Source organism: Magnolia sinica, chromosome 6 (assembly GCF_029962835.1).
Source record: "Magnolia sinica isolate HGM2019 chromosome 6, MsV1, whole genome shotgun sequence".
NCBI lineage: Eukaryota > Viridiplantae > Streptophyta > Magnoliopsida > Magnoliales > Magnoliaceae > Magnolia > Magnolia sinica.
The window spans coordinates 74,377,345-74,399,028 of NC_080578.1; the positions used below are offsets into that span (position 1 = coordinate 74,377,345).

Below are 21,684 nucleotides of genomic sequence, written 5' to 3' on the forward strand. Positions count from 1 at the left end.
CTCGTTTTAGCATGACACATACCTACAGTAGCTATATAGCTATAGCTGGTGTGTGGTACACCAGTCAATTGGGGGCTTCCAATTTTAGACAAAAAAGACGGCAGAGAGACGGAAACCGAAAGAAGAAGAAGAAGAAGAAAAGAATTTTTTTTTAAAAAGGTATGCTTTTTTTTCCTATTTTTTTCTTTTCTTTTCCTTTTTTTTTTTTTTGGCCTATATGGGTCTATAACGGGCGTTATGGCCCGTAACGGGCGTAACGGCCGTTACGGTCACAGAATCGGGGGGGTGCCCGTTTCGACCCTGTATCGCGTAACGGACCCCACCATTACCGTTACGTATCGGCCGTAACGGCCGATACGTAACCGATATGGGACACCTTGATTATAGCCTCCGTAACGGCCTGTTACGCCCCCCATAAAGGTTGTAACACCGTAATGTTCAAACGGCAGGGTTAAAGTCTTGGATAAAAAACAATCTTGATATTATTATTTCCAAAATTCTTTAATCATAAAACTGCACCCCTTTTCCTTTAAAACCCTAAAAAATCAACCACGTTCTAACTCATTAAAACTCTCAAAATTAACCACATTCCAACCCATTAAAACCCTCAAAATCAGCCATATTCCAGCCCATTAAAACCCTCAAAATCAGCACCATTCCATCCCATTAAAACCCCAAAATCAGCCCCATTCCAGCCTATTAAAATCCCCCAAAATCAGCCATATTCCAACCTATTAACACCTCCAAAATCAGCCTTATTCCAGCCCATTAAAACCACCACAATTAGCCCATTCCATCACATAAGGCAGCCTCAACCATTGCAACGCCCACTGCCACAAAATTCATACCAAAAGCAACCGGCATTGCAGGAACATGACACCAGGAGGCGAGGTCTTAATCTTAATCCTTCTGTCATAAGAGAACAACGAAGTGTTGACTATTACCAATGCGAACAGATAAGGCACTTTTCGAATAAGTGTCCACAAGCCAGGAACCTCCATTACTGCAATAATGAGGATCCCTACTACCCGAACGACCATGAGTATTTTAAAGAACACATCGAGATGGAACGACCCTATGTAGAACCTGCTTCATAGCTAGAGGACCCTCTTGCTGAAACTGCAAGTGAAGTTGAGTGATATTTGGTGTGACACCCACATCTTTCTCGGCCGACCTTGGCTCTTTAACTAATGATGACCTCGCCATAGGATGTGATGTAGGCTGTAATGGGCGATGAAACTAAACATACATACATTCCTATGGCGAGGTCATTATATCCTTCCTCGCCCATTACAGCCTACATCAGATCCTTCATCTATGCCCTCATTGTCGACATCGACTGCTCTTTTAACATCCTGTGTTCTCACCATGCAGAAGTTTGAAGAAAAAAGCAAGGAGAAAGGCGTAATGTTCGCTCTAGTCGCAAAATAGGTGTAGGAGCTTGTTATTGACCAAGATTAGCCTATTCTTGATGAAGTCAAATCTATGCCACATGACTTTTAAGATTTAGTCCCCGATAATTTGCCCGAGTTGCCTCCGCTACGGGATATTTAGCACACTATAGATTTGGTTCTCGGAGCATCCTTACCCAGCTTACCAGCATATTGGATGAGTCCTGCCAAGCATGCTGAGTTAAAGCGTTAAGTTGATGAGTTGCTTAGAAAGGGCTAAATCCAAGAGAGCCTAAGCCCATGTGTGGTGCCGGCCCTCCTTATTAACAAGAAGGATAGAAGTTGGTGTACGTGCGTCCCCAGGCGAGCTATTAACAAAATCACAGTGAAGTACCATTTCCCCATCCATTGACTTGATGATATGATGGACTCGATGCCAGGTACTAGCATTTTGTCCAAGATTGATCTTCGCAGTGGATACCACCAAATTCGCATTCGACCTGATGACGAATGGAAGACGGCATTTAAGACGAATGATGGTCTCTAAGAGGGGTCAATTATGCCATTCGGTCTAACAAACACGTCTAGCAGTTTCATGCGTGTCATGACCCAATTGTTGCACCCTTTTGTTGGTAACTATGCCATTATCTATTTTAACGACATTCTTATCTACAGTAAGTCAAGAAAGGAGCACCTCAATCACTTAAGTCTTATCTTCACAGTTTTTCGTCGCGAGCGCTTTTACATCAAATTTAAAAAGTATAACTTCTTAGGGTATATTGTTTGGTCATAAGGTGTAGATGTGGACCCCGCCATGGTGAATGCCATTGTTGATTGGCCGACACCTACCACTATCTATGAAGTTTGTAGTTACCATGGCCTCGCTATATTTTACAAACGTTTTGTGCAAAACTTCAGCAACATCATGGCCCTGATCACCAATTGTATGAAACAAAAGGAATTTAGATAGGCAAATGTAGCAACACGAGTGTTTGATAGGATCAAACGAAAGATGACTGAAGCTACAGTTTTACGCTTTTTTGGCTTTGAGAAGGTATTTGAGGTGAGTTGTGAGCATTGGTGGAGTTCTTAATTAGGAGGGCCATCTAATAGCTTTCTTTAGCGAAAAGGTCTTTGATACAAAGTAGCGATACTCCACTTATGACTTCGAGTTTTATGCTGTTGTTTAGACTTTACAGCATTGGCGTCACTATTTGGTTGGCAAGGAGCTTGTCATATATTATGATCATGAAGCACTTAAGTACCTAAACTCTCAGCAAAAGATAAATGCTCGTCGTGTTAAGTGGAACGCTTAACTTCAACAGTTTTCTTTTGTCATTCGTCATTAGCAAGGACAATTAGGTTGTACATGCAAATATTTTTACGAGAGCTTACGAGACACCCACATAACACTACAATAGGTTATACAAGAGCTACTTATTCTGAGGAATGTAACTTTGTCTACCCCATACATCCATCTATGAGTATGTTGTGAGGGAGTTACACGCCGGTAGGTGTAGTGGTCACTTGAGCCATGTTAATACCCTAGCCTTTATTGGAGATAAATATTTCTAGGCTCATCTAAAATCAAATGCCGCAAAAATCTACCAGTTATGCAGGGTTTGCCAACTTGCTAAGGATCAAAAGAAAAACAATGGATTGTATCAACCACTGCCACTGCCAATCCCACATGCTCTGTGGGAAGATCTTAGCATGTCCTTCATCCTAGGTTTACCAAAGACCACTCGAAAAGTTGATTCAATATTTATGGTGGTTGATGGACTTTTAAAGATGGCTCATTTCATACTATGCTCGAATACAGTAGACACTCAAGATCGCTCAATTATTCTTTCGAGAGGTTCATCTTGATGGGCTTCTGAATACAATTGTGTCTGATCGTGATACCGAGTTCAAGAGTTATTTTTGAAAAACTTTTTGGGCAGAAAAGAAAACCAAGCTTCAGTTCTCTAGTATCTACCACCCTCATACCAATGGTCAAACAGAAGTAGTCAACCGTAGCTTAGGCAAGTTACTAAGGTGTCTTGTCCGCGATCATATAGCTACATGGGACCTAGTAACACCCATGGATGAATTTGTTTATAATAACTTAGTCAACAGGTCCACAAGGATGTCACCTTTTAAAGCAGTAACTGGTATGCGATCGCGTCTTTCGGTCGATTTGGTCCTCTACCTATAGAATCGAGACCACGCGCAGAAGTTGATAACTTCATCCGCTATATGCAGCAAGTGCATGACGAAGTCCAATGCATTATCGCCGCAAGTAATGAAAGTTATAAGCAACACGTACATATAAGACGTCGCTTTATTGATTTTGCAGAAGGTAACATGATTATGGCCCATATTTGTCCTAAACGGTCGCCCCCTAACACTTCAAAAAAGCTCCAACCTAACAATGCGGGACTATTCAAAATCACAAAGAAGATTGCCACTGCTTATGTTTTAGATCTTCCACCAAATTTACCAATCAATCCTACTTTCAATGTGGAAGATTTTTCAATCTATCATGGACACCATACTGACGATTATGGTATCGAAGAACAAGCCATCACACTTCCAACCGTTTTGCCACCTACAAACATGATCGTTGATGTTCTCGATAACTAGATCGTCTCCATACACTAAGGTGCTTATCAGAAGTTTCTCATCCGTTGGCAAGGATGACCTCTCTCCGATGCTACATATATCATAGCCACAATTTCCAACGTCTAAATCCTAACCTCTATGAGCAATAACAGGTTATTAACTTGCCAAAGTTGAATTCTTTCAAGCAGGAGAAGACTAATGTAGGCTAATATGGGCTCACGACCCATGGGCCATGGTCAGGCCCAGTAAGCTTAAGCCCAATAACCGGCCCATTAATAAAAAGGCCAAAGCCACCTATTTAGGTAGCTAGCTTATTTAGATAATTACCTAGCAAAATCAATCAACTAGCTATAAATAATCCATTGGTCAAATATTTTAAATACATTCTTATCTCTTTTATGTCTATTTTCATATTTGTGATCAGTCATTGGATATCAAAAACATTATGAGTTTTCCTTATTTGTATGCTTTAAGAACTTATAGAAGGACTCAAGATGAGTACTATCATTGCACCTTCGAATTGAATAAAAATTCTAGATTGTCTCTTTCTACTTGTGATTCTTGTGCTTAGCTTGGAGGTACATACGCTTAGGATCCTTACCACCATCTAGCTGATCCTTCCCATCAGCCAGCTGTACCACGAACAGTCTTGCTAAGAGATCACAATGGTAGAATGGTCCCAGACTTTAAATGGTGCCACAAAATTATCACTAAAAGGAAAATTCAGCAATGAAAGTTTATTTTAACTATGCATGCAAGCGTGCCCTATCTGGGTCTTGCATTTTTGGTTCACTTAAAAATCATCTTTTTAGGTCCATTAGTTTGGAAAAATCGAGTTAGGTCCATTAGTTTGGATCCAATTAGTTTTAATAGAAACTTTATATATATATATATATATATATAGAGAGAGAGAGAGAGAGAGAGAGAGAGAGAGAGAGAGAGGAATGATCTCCTATGAACCGTCGCGCAGGGAATTGCATGCACGCAAGGTCTCATGCAAAAGGGTTGGGAGAGACGTACGTGCACTATTGATTTTTTATAAGGCCTATCTTAATGATTATATGCAATCAACGCATGCCATTAGACACCACACAAAAGTTTAGGCCTAAGGCCCCCAAATCAGGCCTATACCTAATTCAAGTGGACCACACCAAGGGAAGCAGTTTGGAGGATGGTCGTCACTTTGTACGTTATTTTCGAGTGTGTGGTCCACCTGAGTCATCGACGAGGCTTGTTTTTGAGTTGTAGAATTAAAATTGAGTCATGCACAAGATGATAGGAATATATTTTGGAAAAAAATCGCATTCACCCACCTTAAGCATATGCCTTACCTGGTAAATGGCCATACGTAAACCTCCAACATTGTTGAGGGTCAAATATTGCATATAAGACCCCAGTTATTGCCTGAATTTACGAACATGGTACTGTTTAATGGCCCGATTTAATCATGTTTATGATGCAGGGTGTATTTACGAGCTTGGACTGAATCAAGGTGCTAAAAGCTGAGATTTAACCCTCAGAATTCATCAAAGCATAGAACGGACCCCAGGAGACCAAGATCGATGAATTTACATGCCAGAGACCCGAGAAAATCGAGAAACTGAAGCTCAAGTGGCTCGAAATTGGTCCAGAATGCTAGATCACAGAGTTCCCATCATCCATTCGGCTCGAAATTTCATACATGGCCTGAGGACCACAAATTAACCGTACACGTCAAATTTCAGCCCTCAGATCCTTGTGGAAGAGGCCCAATATTCAGATCATCCCACAAATCGTTAAAGTGGGGCCCGCCTGATATCTGGATATGCTTCAATGTTGGGTCCAACCCCTTAAATGTGGTGGCACAGTGATTAGACGGAACGGATTTTAAATACACATCATGATGGAGCCCACGTGGGGGTTCGTGTGCACGGTGCATAAGTGCATTGGTTGTGCACCAAATGAGCTAGATCGGTCAACAGGCTGTTGACTGATCCCTTCTTCATCTCCCTCGTCCGCGAAAGCTCGAACAGAGCTTGCGATAGATCTTTGTGGGTCACCACCGGCTATTAATAGCCTGATCCAGACCGTCCATTGGAATCCTACGAGGCTGCTCATCGAAGCCTAGGTGTCAGGCTACCAGAAGACAGCGGAGATGGGTTTTCAACGGTTCAAACAGAAGATGAACGGTGTAATGAAAGACTCTGTGGTCCACACTGAATCTGAGTTGAACCACGCCATCCTCGACTGGTTTTTCGAGACGCATCTAATGGACGGCGTGGATTTCTCGGAAGAAAGACTAAGTGGGCCCCACCAAGCATCAGCGCAGCTTTTGTGCGTAACACGTCCAAGAATTCCGGAAGTTCCGGGAGGTGGTGGCCCACCAATGATGATTAGATCGATGATCTGAACTGTCTATCATGAAGATGAGCTTGAGCAGGTTGAACTCTAGTTGACCATTTGTAATCACATAAGCAAACATGCCCGCTACAACAATCAACAGATGACCGTTAGCTGCCGTTACAACAGGATTGCTTCCCTGGGCCGCATCAACGGACGACCAAAACTTTCCATCTTTGGTCAAAATTCCGAGGAGAAGACAATGGATGGACTGGATTTTTGTGCCACTACTGATTATGGGCCCACCAATCATCACAGATGCGTAAAGAGCTTTCTGCTGCATAAACAGAGTCACCGACCTGCGAAAGGAGTGCGTTCATGCACTCCACTGACTCCATCAAGGTCGGTTTTCCAACGACAACTTTCCACCGCATCCATTGCCTATAAAAGAAAGAGAAAGAGAGAGAGTAAGGGACCCAGCATCCCTTGGAACGTGCAGTCGTGGAGGCAATCCAAGCCGGGACGTGGAGCAGTTTCCATAACAGAGTTTTTCTTTTGCTTTTGCTTTATGTTTTCTTTTAGTTAATCATGTCTATGGGTTGCTAAACCTCTTAGCTAGGGCTAAGAGGTGAAGCTTGTAGTGTGGTGGGAGAACTATTTGCTTGTGCCTTTTATAATTTAGATTGAACTGATGTTGATTTTAGTTTAATTAATGGAATGCTTTTAGTTTTTAATGGTTTGTTGTGACTAAAATTACAATGGGTCCGCGATAGCTTTGAGCATGTTCCTTTCCTTTTTATGTTTATGACGTCAGGCAGCTCCGTTGTTCACCATCGTCTCCTGGGCATGGTCGGATGACGGTACCCTTCCTAACCTTCATACATTGTTGATTGGTTGGTAATTAGTTTAATTCTATTGTTTACTTTGTCTCCTGGGCATGGTTTGGTGATGGAATCCATTCTAATTCATATACCTTTCATCTCTTGAAAACTTGATCAAAGGAAGTTCGGTTTTGATTTCCATGGTTACACCCTTCACTGGATGAAGATGAGATTCTAAGTTCAGTTGAATTCTTGAAACAAGCATAAGATCTCCCTGATCTCTACAAGTGGATCCTCTGAATCCCTAGTTTCCTTCCTCCGAATTCCTTAAATTTTAGATTAATATTTCACCATTATTCCTCAAATTACAATCGGTTTAGATTTCATCTTAGTCTAGTTCTAGTTCTACTTAGTTTCAGATAACGTACAAGTATCAGTCCCTCGGGATTCGACCTCGGTCTCACCGAGTTTATTACTACATCACAACCCTATACTTGGGGAGTGAACAAACATACTAGCATAGACCTCTTAATTCCAATTACGTAGTCTTCGATTTCATAGTGAAGAACACAACACGGAAGTGATGGGGACATCACGCGCACACGCGCACTCACGCCGCCCCCCCTACGCACGTACGTATGCAGAAGGAGGACCCCACCATCGATCTGGCTCGATGACGACGTCCAGAGAGGGCCTCCTAGCTAGAAGACAAGTTTTGGTTCAGAAAAGTGGCCCGATAGTCAAGAAAAGCCCACCATGGGATCTCATGATCGTAGCCCACTCATCGGATTGGTTTTATATTTTAGGTTTTGCTTATTGTTATTATTTAGAACATCGTGAACGCTTTAGATTTCCTCGTTTGATTTTTATTTTAGTTTACTTAATCGCCAAGTAATAGGTGTCGCACATGGTGCGAGTTTTTGGGTATAGGGTTCTCCCTATAAATAGGCACCCCTTGTAGTTCTTTTCATTCATTGAAGTTAATAAAAAAATTCCTGCTTTATTTTTCTGCTCTCTTCGTGAGTTGTGGAAGAATTCAAAAGTGGGTGCGAAGCCCTCCCTTTTCGAAGGGCTAACTACCGTGGTGCGAAGCCACATCGATCCCAATTCACCCCCATCTTCCATCATCTTTTTTTTCCATCTTCCCCCACCATCCATACTTCGAATTTGTCCTTTTGTTGCATTAGATTTCTTCATTGAAGCAGGTTTCCAGATTTCGGCCCGCAGGCGAGCTGAAACTTCGGCGGAGCACCACGCACAAACCGTACATCGGATCGAGCTGAAATTTGGAGATTTTGGAGTCCATCCTTGGCCGACCAGGGCCAAGGTGGCCTTTTTCTGAATAGTGGGCCCCACACACGTGCGGCCGGGATCACACACACGTCCATCTGGACCATTGTTGCTGTCCACACGCGGGATTTTCTTTTGGCTCAGGTTTTTATCCTCTTTTATCCTCTCATAGCCATTTTTTCATGAATCTTAACCCTATATTACATGATCCCTAATTGATTTGCCCCTTTTTATCACCTTAGGGTTCCTTGAATTGAAATTAGGGAATCCCTTGGATTAGGGACTGATTTTTATGCATGAGTAGTTGATTTTATTTCCCTTTGACATTGTTTGGTTTATAATTTTATTGGTCCAGTCCTAGCCTGTGTCGGCTTGGACCAGCATAGATTCCCCTTTAATTGAATGTTTGGATTTTCATGTGGGATGTGGAATTTGTGTGATTGTTTCTGAATTGGTGTGATCTAAGCCTGCAATCTTGCATATCATATTTAATTTTCCATGTCCTGCATCAAATTTGGTATCAAAGCCTAGGGTTCTTGTAGGGGAATTCACAACATATTTAGGGTTTAGTTTGAGTCCTTCATGCATTCAGTCCATCATATATAGCTGAATTTTAGTAACAGTGTGTAGTCTCCTTCATATAGAGTCTCGTAGGGTCATTTAGTTTTTAGACGCATATAGTTGTCATAGAAGATCTTTAGGTTGAGCAAGTCACTATATGCCCACACGTACAGGTCGCAATTTCGGTTTGCACCTTACACTAATCATGGAACAATTGCAAGAGTCACTAAACAAGATATCTCAGACGTTGGAGTCTATGATTAAGCGCTTGGAAATGGACCAATGCTGTGAACAGCTTGATGTACGCATTACCAGACTAAAGACCATCGCTAGGACAAACCCCACCATTGGGGTAGATGTCCAATCTCAAGCAGGTGGCCTGGAGGATACACTAATGAATGGAGTTGGTCAAGGAATCAATTATGGGTGTGCACCCGGACACCCACCCCATGAGAGACATAAAGACCACTATTTTGAGGGGTACAACATGTGTGGCCTTGTGGCTGGAGAGAGTGCACCAGCAGCTAGTGTAGAGTTACCCACTGAGGCCATTCCGGTAATGGATGAGTTACGTGATATCTTTCCTGATGATCTACCGAATGAGTCTCCCCCTAGGAGGGATATAGAGCACACCAGAACATGGGACACCGTAATACCTACAACCGAGTTTACGTTGAATAATTTTATTGATAGGTTCACAGGTCTAAGTCCTCGAAGTCCTTACTGATTATAGACCTAGGAAACTTATTGATCTTGTCCCTATGTCACGATCCCATAGGCCTCAGAGTCTGTAGAGTCTTTGCGCATCACATTCATTCATGGCATCAAGAAATCGGAGAAGATCATGACTAATAATGAACATTGCACATTTTCTACGGAAATATAAATTTTTCAAAGGATTCAATATAGCGGACTCTATGATGGTGGGCATGCCCGGGCGGTATCCTTCGAGGGCCGTTCGTAAGTTACACGCGTGTAGCGCTGGACCCGTCAAAATTATAAAACGAAACGGTCTCAATGTGTATGAGGTAGATCTTCCACCTTTCATGGGAATTAGTTTCACATCCGATGTGGAGGATTTAGTTACTTTTCAGAGGACCACTGATACTTTGTTCGGCCCTTCGCCCACCCATCCTGATTCTCCATATTTATCCCTTGAACCATGGCCCATTCTCAACCCATTTTTCCAGCCTCTACGTCTCATACCTACCCGTCCCGACCCATTTTCTCAACCTCTACCTCCCATATCTATCCTTCCTAACCCATATTTTCAGCCTCTACGTCCCATACCTACCCTTCCCGACCCATTTTCTCAACCTCTACCTCTCATACCCACTCTTTCTGACCTTTCTTTTCAGCCTCTACCTCCCATACCTACCTTTCTCGATCCATTTTCCCAACCTCTACCTCCCATACTTATTCTTCCTGAGATTTTTTCTCAACCTCTCCCTCCCATACCTAACTTTCACACGCCCAGAGAGGAAATAGAGAATATCCAGGACCATCAGATAGTTTCAACGTCGGACGGCGGGTTTCAGAAGTACGTGGTTAAATGGAAGTCACGCCCAGCTTCAGGCAGCATGTGGCTCACTGAGGAGCTTCAGAGACTTGATCCTGACATCCTGAAGCGGTTCAGGAGTTTTATTTCTCCAGTGGCGAAATCTTTGCAGCCGGGGAGAATTGATGGGGACATCACGCGCACACGCGCACTCACGCCGCCCCCCCTACGCACGTACGTATGCAGAAGGAGGACCCCACCATCGATCTGGCTCGATGACGACGTCCAGAGAGGGCCTCCTAGCTAGAAGACAAGTTTTGGTTCAGAAAAGTGGCCCGATAGTCAAGAAAAGCCCACCATGGGATCTCATGATCGTGGCCCACTCATCGGATTGGTTTTATATTTTAGGTTTTGCTTATTGTTATTATTTAGAACATCGTGAACGCTTTAGATTTCCTCGTTTGATTTTTATTTTAGTTTACTTAATCGCCAAGTAATAGGTGTCGCACATGGTGCGAGTTTTTGGGTATAGGGTTTTCCTATAAATAGGCACCCCTTGTAGTTCTTTTCATTCATTGAAGTTAATAAAAAAATTCCTGCTTTATTTTTCTGCTCTCTTCGTGAGTTGTGGAAGAATTCAAAAGTGGGTGTGAAGCCCTCCCTTTTCGAAGGGCTAACTACCGTGGTGCGAAGCCACATCGATCCCAATTCACCCCCATCTTCCATCATCTTTTTTTTCCATCTTCCCCCACCATCCATACTTCGAATTTGTCCTTTTGTTGCATCAGATTTCTTCATTGAAGCAGGTTTCCAGATTTCGGCCCGCAGGCGAGCTGAAACTTCGGCGGAGCACCACGCACAAACCGTACATCGGATCGAGCTGAAATTTGGAGATTTTGGAGTCCATCCTTGGCCGACCAGGGCCAAGGTGGCCTTTTTCTGAATAGTGGGCCCCACACACGTGCGGCCGGGATCACACACACGTCCATCTGGACCATTGTTGCTGTCCACACGCGGGATTTTCTTTTGGCTCAGGTTTTTATCCTCTTTTATCCTCTCATAGCCATTTTTTCATGAATCTTAACCCTATATTACATGATCCCTAATTGATTTGCCCCTTTTTATCACCTTAGGGTTCCTTGAATTGAAATTAGGGAATCCCTTGGATTAGGGACTGATTTTTATGCATGAGTAGTTGATTTTATTTCCCTTTGACATTGTTTGGTTTATAATTTTATTGGTCCAGTCCTAGCCTGTGTCGGCTTGGACCAGCATAGATTCCCCTTTAATTGAATGTTTGGATTTTCATGTGGGATGTGGAATTTGTGTGATTGTTTCTGAATTGGTGTGATCTAAGCCTGCAATCTTGCATATCATATTTAATTTTCCATGTCCTGCATCAGGAGGTCCGTACCATTTGGCAAACCTCTATGGCCCCACCATGACGTATGTGTTTTATCCACGAAGTCGATTCATTTTTCTAGATCATTTTTGGGCATGATCGAAAAAATGAGGTAGATCCAAAGCTCAAGTGGACAACACCACAAGAAGCAATGGGTATAATGACGCCCGCCATGGAGACCTTCATAGTATCCACCATGATGTTTATTGTCATCCAACCTGTTCACAAGGTCACACAGACATGGATGAAGTGAAAACACATATCAGCTTGATCCAAAACTTCCGTAGCCTTCAAGATGTTTTCAATGGTAGATGTTAAATCCTCATTGTTTCCTATGGTGTGGTCCAATTGAGCATTCGATTTGCCTCATTTTTTGCCTCATGCCCTAAAATGATCTGGAAAATTGAATGTACGGTATGGATAAAAACACATATCATGATAGGTCCATGGTATTTTGCCATGTATACACAATAGGGACATTGTGTTCTACTATGCAATCCAAGTCCCATGTGAGTGGTAAAGTAGTCATCCTGCAATGGCATGGATCGTGATATCTTTCTTCAATCCACTTTGGCCATCAATTGCTTGATCGAATTTTGGTTGTAGAACTAAAAAACAGCCTAATCTGTGATACAATGGATTATACAATTAAAAACAACGTATAGCGGGACACCCACACTCCAAATTGTTTCTCATGGTGTAGCCCCCTTGAATCACAGATGGCCTAAATTTTAAGCCCCATGGCTAAATTTTAGTGTGGAATATAATGATTTGAGTGGATTTCAAATAATCATCACAATGGGCCTTGTTGAAAATCAAGTATGAATTCTTCTCCCAGTTGTTTCCCTTACGAGGCCTACTGGAATCATGGGTCAAGCTATTTTTTCCGGAACTAAGGCCTAACAAGGGATGGCACATGTAGTGGTTGAAGTGGATTTCACTAGCACATGCCCATTGGCTAAGCAAAAAATAAGGTGAGCGTTCCACGGTTTTTCTGCTAAGTTTTTGAGACAACAGCCACACTAGAGAGAGAAGTATTGCGTTCGGACTTTAGGCGCATGTAATTCCCTTGCGCAACAATTTGCAGGGGATCATTATATATATATATGTGTGTGTGTGTGTGTGTGTGTTACTCTAACAATGAAATAAGGTTTCCTAAGCCACATACTAGAGCCCATTTACACACTAAGCATTTGTCAATGTAAAAGTGGCATGTGTGATTTATTCCATCCATTAGGTAGACTCAACCATGTAAATGCAACAACGAAATGAGGTTTCCTAAGCCACATACATAGAGCCCATTTACAAACAAAGCATTTGTCAATGTAAAAGCGGCACAAGTGTGATTTATTCCATCCATTAGGTAGGCTAAACCATGTAAATGCACTTATTTGACCTTCACCCAACTAGATATCTAAATGTAGAGACTAGATGGGTACCCAACGAGTGACGCAACCTCATCGGATCCGGGTGTAGGTCTTAAAGAACAAGACCTGGAATTGACAAAACCTAGGCCATGTTAGCTCGACCCCTTGACAGCCTTGCAAATGATGCACGCATGTTCATTGATATCAACTAACCAATATCCACTAGTGGCAGGCATACCTTAAGCCTCATATTTAATTCTTACCCAAGCATGGTCATGCCTTGGTCAATTTGGCTCGGTTGAGCTCATACTAATTGTGATTAAATGGGACGGGTCTTGGGGTTGATGAAGTTTCAGTGGGTGGTGTCAAGCCACAGGGTAATGGCTTGTAGGTTGGGTTCGTGACAGAATTGTTGACCCCTTTATCAAACAGATAGGGCCTGGGCCAACCCAGATCCGACCCATAGCCGCTTTCTTATAATCTTTTTGCAAGTGTGTAAACTTTACACATGATTAATCATGGTGAAGCCTCTTCCTTGAATATGCAGTTGCATTGCAGCACAACTAAGGCTGTTCACGAGTCGAGTTAGCTCGAAAAACTCGCTCGACTCAGCTCGAGTTAGATCGGATTGACTCGGCTTGAATGGCCGATTCGGGCCGAGTCAAGCTAATTATTTGAAGCTCGAGTTGAGTTCAAGCCGATTCGACCAGGGGGCATTTCAACTCGAATCGACTCAAAGCTCGAACTCGAGTTCGACTCGGCTCGATTAATAAATATATTAAATATTATATATTATATATATTATATAATATGTATATATTATATTAATATAAGTTTTAAGTTTTAACTAAAAAAAAAGAAAGAAGAAAACAAACCCTAAAGTCTCTACCCGACCGCACGCACACCCTTTCCCTTTCCCTTTCCCTTTTCCTTTCTTCTCTTTCTTTACCCACTGCCAGCCGCACGCCCGCCAGGACCACTACCACCAGCTTTCATTTCAGCTCCTTAATAATATGATTTCAATTTCTTAAGATCTACTTCTTGGGCGAGAAACACAAGAAATCCGAAATGGGTTCTTCTCAAATTTGTTAGAGCTTTAAGGAAATCCGATGATCTGATTGGCTAGAGCTCTTTGATCTGTGTTCTACTCTGTTTCTTTTTTAATACTTTGATTTCTACTGGTAGAAGAAGATCAAGAACAGATCGGTTCTTACGAGTTTCTTTATTTGATTCGAAGCTTTATTTGGTTTTTTCATCGGGTTTTGCTTTGATTCTCCTAAGATTTTTGAATTTTTCATCAATGGAAGAGGATCAAGAGCAGAATCCATTACTCTCCCACCCAACAAGCTCGAGCTCGACTCGACTCGAACCACAAGCTCGACTCGACAGCTTTGGCAAACAAGCCAAGCTTCAATATTGAGCTCGAGGCTGAGCTCGAACTTGAGTACAGCATGGACAAGCTGAGCTGAGCTTGGCCGACCTTGACTCGACTCAGCTCGATGCCCACCTCTAAGCACAACATGGCACACTCATGCAAGAACTGGGGGTCATGTGTGAGTGGCCCACCGTGAGCAACATTGACAGTTCTTAACCAACACACGAGTGGCTCAATTGACTTATGGATAGGATCTTTCATACGTGCTGACAAAAAATACCCAACCTCACGCAAGCAAGTTCCACTGGCAAGATCCCGCAGCACGTGTGATTTGGTGATTTGGTGCTCCAGTGGTGCTGACCTGCCTTTTCTTTTTTGTAAGTGAGAAAAGCTGACGTACGTACGTACCCGCTTGCTGCTGAGACGTTGGAGAATTAATGACTCTAACCAACGGTGGAGAAGCCGGCGGCCCAGTTCTGACCGTTTCTGAAGGTAGGCGGCTTGGAAACGGACGCGTCCCCTGATATCCGGCTGCTGTCTCGTAAGGTGGACAGCTGTTGGGGCTTCCCGCGATTTGCATTATCAGCCGCGCCTGAAGAATAAAAGGAAATATAAATAAATAAAAATCGTTCACGCAATCAAACGCGTCGGAAAGACGCGCGCCATACAGATTCTCGCCGGAAACTGACGAAGAAAAGGGAGAGGGCTGAGTTACCTTGTCAGGGGGCACGCCTTCATAGACGTTTACCTTACCGGCGTAGAAAATCGTCATCTGACCCACCGGCGGCCCCTCCGTCGCAGCCCTGTTTGCCCCATAGTTTCATGAGTTCAATCCATGCATACATACACGAGTTCACTCGCCTCACACGTGGATACGTGTCACGCGTGTAAGATCAGAACAGCTCATCCAGGCAAACCGATGAACAAACTTGCTTCTTTCTTCTTCTTTTGTTTTTTTGTTTTTTTTTCATAAGACGCAGCCAGCTCTTCATTTATTTAGTCGCATGACGGGCAGCAGTGATCTTGCACGTGTGCCTCGTTATCACATGGAAGGCGAGTGCAAGGTAGATCTAGTGCGATTAGCTTTCCTAATGTCGTACAATGCGCGTGCCGAGAATCGAGGGTTCGTGCATCACGTGTGGATTTCTATTTTTCGCGTGCAGGACCCACGGCTCATTTAAGGAAACCATTGGCATCATCGGCTCCATCGTGATGAAGCATAAAACCTGAGCCGTTGATCAACCCGTCTACTTGCGTTAAAACCCAGCCAAAAGAAATCGGATTGCATACGGCTCGTACTGAGTAAACTCAGTTGGGCCCACGTTGAATGTATGTGCTCTATCGTGATGAAGCATAAAACCTGAGCCGTTGATCAACCCGTCTACTTGCGTTAAAACCCAGCCAAAAGAAATCGGATTGCATACGGCTCGTACTAATTAAACTCAGTTGGGCCCACGTTGAATGTATGTGCTCTATCCACGCCGTTCATCCGTCTTTCCATATAATTTAAGGGGTTGGGCCCCAGATTGAAGCATATCCAAATATCAAGTGGATCATACCACTGTTGGTCCGGAAACAGTGGGGATAATGATTCCCACCGTTGAAACCTTTCTACGGCCCTACAGTGATGTTTATTTGTCATCCAACCTGTTCAAGAGATCATGCAGGGAAAAAAACCAAATATAAGCCTGAACCAAAACTTGTAGCCCCGAAGCATTTTTCAACAGTAGACATTCAATTCAACAGTTTCCTGTAGTGTGGTCCATTTGAATGGGGGATATGCCTCAGTTTTGGGCTCAAGCCTAAAATTATCAGGCAAAATGGATGGACAGAGCGGATAAAATACATAAATCATGGACGACCTCACAGAGTTTACTCAGTACTCAGTACGCCAGGCGTAGTGAGTTACTACGCAATCCGCTTCCCAACCAAAATGAGTGACGGCCTTTTGGCGGACAGATGCAGACCAATGTAGGATTTCAAGAGGCGGGGGCGTTTCTTTCTCTTACGAGCAATTATCCCTAGCCCTTCAAAACATGGGTCACCATGATCATATAAAGTCCAAAATACAAGGGAATATCTCCATCAGATGGGCCAGATGCACGCTACCACCTGATATGGCCCACTTAACATGTTGAAACAGCCTGATTTTGGGCCAGGCTACATTCAAAGGGGCTTCCACCTGATGAATGACCCGGATCTTACAATAATATGCGACTCTGGCATGTACCGCGGAGTAGAATTAAGATCGGCTACTCCTAAAGCCCGCCCTCACTACACACAGCCCTATCAACACAGGACATGATCACATGTCGCGTGTGGATGGAAATGAGACATTTATCAGGCAGCCAATTGTGAAATTGTCCTGCCAAAATCAGGCAGGTCTGCCAACAGTTCCCAATTGCCATTTGACAATACCATGACAACTGTAATCACAGTATTAATTGATCATTCAATTGCCGTTCAGATGGTGAAGATAAATCTGACGCACAAGTGGGCCCCATCCACTTCAGTAATGCGGCTTGAAGCACCGATTTATTAGCTGCATTAGAGACCATTAAACCATATTATTGGTCCCTATACACATAATAACAAGGAATTACAAGATCCAATTACCATCTTGAAAGTTGAAACATGCATTCATCATGCCCCATCGCTGCTTGCTCATTATACCATAAGCACCCTGGTTTTAGAGGATAACCCCACCTTAGGGTCTATTTGGTGCCCTCCTTACCGTTCAGGGTAATCCTTCCCTCCATTTTATTTTTTTTCAAATAAATAAATGAATAATTAAGAAGTCAGAAACGTCTGTAAACTTCTAAGCTATCACACGTCTAAGAACATGGCTTAAAATATCCATATTGTACCAGCTGATGAGCACATCGTATGCATATTGGCTCAATACCATACACATTGCTGGGGGCTGTTGTCCCATTTTAAAATGGGCTCTATAATGGATTCGGTGGATATGGGGCAGCACCGATATAGGACCCAAACCAACACACCCCCATACAATATTCAGAATCATGTATACAAGCCATTCTAAAATCATTGGAAAGATCTCGGAACATATCAGCCCCTATTAAGATATGAACTATACTGTATTTTGGTGCATTCCTTTTCACTGTCATAGGGACAGTTGAAGCTTACCCAACAGCCACTAACATATTTATGGGATATGAGGGACAAATAGGGCAGGAACAAAGGATATGGGAAGAACAATAATAACAATAATGATGATGATAATAATAATAATAATAATAATAATAATAATAATAATAATAACAACGATAACAACAATAATGATAATAATTATACCATATATTACATAAGTAGCATTTGGTCTATTTTATCACTGGAATTTTTCTGTGGGAATTTTGAATATCAAAATGACGGAGAGAAAATATATATTAAGTAAACTAAGTGGCGTAATTTGGGAAATGAAAATTGTGACTATTGTCCACCGTATGGTTCTGATTTCACCTAAAAATGCCCCTCAAGGGCTTAGATTCTACCTGCTCAAAAAGGTCCTCTGTCTATACATTTCAACGAAGGAACACAAGAAAGGCGCAAGTATTTTAACTAAAATATGTGTTTGTTATCCAAAGTATTGTTCATATTTCACCCACAGAGCCCCTTTACCCGTGCAAAGAACCCATATCCGTGTTTAGTAAGCTCTCTACTCTCTCATCCCTTCAGCCTCTCTTCCTCAATACAAAGCTCTATTGTACCCACCATAATGTTTGTGTTATGTCTACTACATCCATCAATCGAGCAAGCTTTGTATGATCTCAAAATTTTGGCAGATTCAAAACTCGCCCAACATTGAAATCTTTTCAGGAACCACATCAGTTTTGGTTTAGGCTCATATGTGCTCTCCCTTCATCCAGATGGGAATCGCATTGTGAATAAGCATTGGATGGCATGTGAACAGCGCTACTTTCCCCAAGAAGGTTTAATGATGGGTGCTTCCATGCACAATGTTTCAACGGGCGTGGCCAACTTGAGTTTCGAATATACTTTGGATTTGTGTCCCGGCATGAGATTGTGAAAAAAATGGACTAAATGATGTTAGTGGCCGCACAAACCATAGGTCCCCCAATTCAAATTACTGTCCCCTTATCTTCTCGTGAGTAGTCCAAACCCTCTTCCTGCAACTCTCCCTACATGCATGGCACGTGCCAGATCTCCAAATAATGATAAATGGAACTAAAGTCATTAGGACTTCTAATGAGCAGGTATACCATCGAACAATGTCTTTCGTTTGCCCCCTTGTTTTCTTTGATTTTTGTTGGTTGTTCTCCTTGTCCTTGGTGTCCGGGACGGTACAATCTCTAGAAAATTTTAAAAAGAAAATTTGGGTAATCTCTAAACTTTAAGAAAGACCGTCGGTTGTTTTTCCTTTTAAACATCGGATGTAAATCCTGAGCTTGCCAGTTAAAAGAAAAAACTCCCCAACGCGAATTCAGGATATGGCATGTTTCTTTATGTAAAGCTAAAGAATGTGATCCACTACAAAATATTCATTTTTCCTGTCATTTATCAAATAGCTATGATGATCCAGTCTGATTTTTGTGAGGGGCAAGCAATCAACTTGGACCACCCATCATCAAAGTTCCAAATCAAAGCGCTCCCTAATATAATCGCTATTGCCTACAAGTTTCCTAGCTATTAATTAAGATGGTTTGCATCATAGATCAAGATCAGTTTTGGGAGGTATGGGCGGTTAAAAGCCTGTCCTCACATGATGGACAATGGTTACACCCCCTTTCAGTATAATAGATACGAGCTGTCCATTTTGTAGTCATTTGATCAAATGTTGTAGGATCATTGGAACAAACTTTTTATCTTTTTTTCTTTTTTGAGGAATCAACATTGAAGGGTGTGCCCCACATGATGGGGGGGTTTAGATCATGGATACGCATTCGAAAATTATAAAACAGACTCCCCCTTTCTTATCCATTGAAAAGATGTTCAGGATCATCATATCCAGTGCCTTATAGAGTGATGGGCAATCAAATGTGGGTTCCACATCATGAATGATCTACATCACCGACGGAATCTCTATTACATTCGATATGAACCATCTATTTTCTTGGCAATTGATTTTATGGTTAGAATCATCAATCAAAGTAACTGTTAAGAGAAGCAATCAAAGGTGAATCCCCACCTACTGGATGGTCCAAATCAATGATAAAAACTTTATCATGATATGTATTGATCGTTCATTTCAGGCCATTGATTGGATAGTTAGGATCATCGGGTCATAGTGAATTTTGGGAGGGATGAGCAATCGCAGGTGGGCTCCACATGATACATGTTCAAGATCAATGATCAAAACTTCTATTATAATAGACATGGATTGTCTAATTTGATAGCCATTAATCATATGATCAAGATCATCTTATCAAAGTCAGTTTTTGGTCAGGAATAGCCATTGCTCATATGATTAAGATCATCTTATCAAGGTCAGTTTTGGGGAAGGATCGAGATTCAAAGTTAGGTTGCTCATCCAAATCATTGATCGGAACTTTCCTAATATAACAAATAACCACCATCCATTTCCTATTCATTGGTTAGATAGTTAAGAACATCAAATGATTTTTACAGAGAAAATCAAAGGTGGACCTATGTGATAAAAGGTCCGAATCAGTTACCATTTCTAGTATAATCAATATGGACTCTGAAGTTTCCGAGCAAGCGCTGGAAGGCTTAGCAACATCCAAGCAAAGAACTTCTAAGAGGTATGGGCAATAAAAGGTGGGATCCATATGATAGGCAATATCAAGCGTTTTTCTGGTATAATAAATATGTATCAACCTCTTCATGGCCTTTGAAATAAGATCAAGATCCATGTGATTATTCAAGAATCAAAAATGAAAGGTTGCCACCACATTACGGGCAATCTAGATCACTGACAGGTGTCTTCTTGTAATACAACGAATATTGATCCCCTATTCCTTACAGTTGATCGAGATCATAATTCATGGTGACTATCTGGAAGGGGATGGATCGTAAATTATGGGCCATGCATCTTGAACAATCCAAATCAATAACAAGACCTTTTACATTATCATAGATATCCATTGCTCATCATTGGTCGATTAACCAACCAAAGTCAATTTTAGATCGGATGGACAATGAAAGGGGGGCCCACATAATGGACGGTCCATGCCAGTAGTCCAACTCTCTGTTTTGGTCAATAAGAACTGTCCATTTTCTTAGCCATTGGCCCACATAATGGACGGTCCATGCCAGTAGTCCAACTCTCTATTTTGGTCAATAAGAACTGTCCATTTTCTTAGCCATTGTTCAGATGGTTAGTATCATCAACTCAAAGGAGTCTTTGAGAGTGATGGACAATCAATGGCGCAACCCATGATGAATGGCTCAGATCCGTGATTGAATCTTTTCTGTAGTATACTTGATTTGAAACATCTAATTTGGTGATGTTCATTGGATTGTTTTGATCATTCAATCTCAACCATTTCAAAAGAATTTGAGAAATTAATCCAAAACTCTCTCCCCAAAATATAAATTGACAAGGCTAATCAAACACCTAAACTGTAAAACCATGAAATTATCAAGAAAAACCAAACAACAGAGCTTCTAAATCGAGAATTTTCAATTTCGAGAAGATACCAATTGATGAACTCCCAAAACATGAAATGCCTAATTTTATGCATCCAAACAACCCCCATGAATAACTCGTCAAAGTTATCCTGGCCGCTAGTTTTTTTTTTTTTTTTTAATTACTCATTGCTTTTAGATTAGAAGCATAATTAAATTTGCAATTCAAGAGCGGATGCACAAGCCTTCTCACAAGGCAACATATGGTCCCAAAGGGTGCCCCAGTACTCTTCGGACGCCCAAAGCCATTATAACGGGTGTTATAAAGCCCTTAATGGGGACCGCACCAGGAACTAAGAAAGCATGAGATGCCTTTTCCTGATTCTCACACGGACTATTTGCGAACGATAGAATGGGGACTCGGAAATAGAAACCTCCGACCCCCAGTTTTTTATTATTATTATTATTATTATTATTATTTAATTG

General features: G+C 42.0%; 1 protein-coding gene across 4 annotated transcripts in view; it reads right to left on the reverse strand.

The window, feature by feature from the left end:
- Nucleotides 1-21,684, reverse strand: part of LOC131248885 (protein TIFY 4B-like) — a 55,488-nt gene that overhangs the window by 27,270 nt on the left and 6,534 nt on the right. For all 4 annotated transcript variants that reach the window (XM_058249391.1, XM_058249389.1, XM_058249388.1 and 1 more), the window contains exons 4-5: nt 15,344-15,431; nt 15,037-15,220 (exon numbers count right to left, since the gene is read on the reverse strand). In XM_058249391.1, the coding sequence (XP_058105374.1) occupies nt 15,037-15,220; nt 15,344-15,431 (272 nt within the window). The remainder of the gene's footprint in view (nt 1-15,036; nt 15,221-15,343; nt 15,432-21,684) is intronic.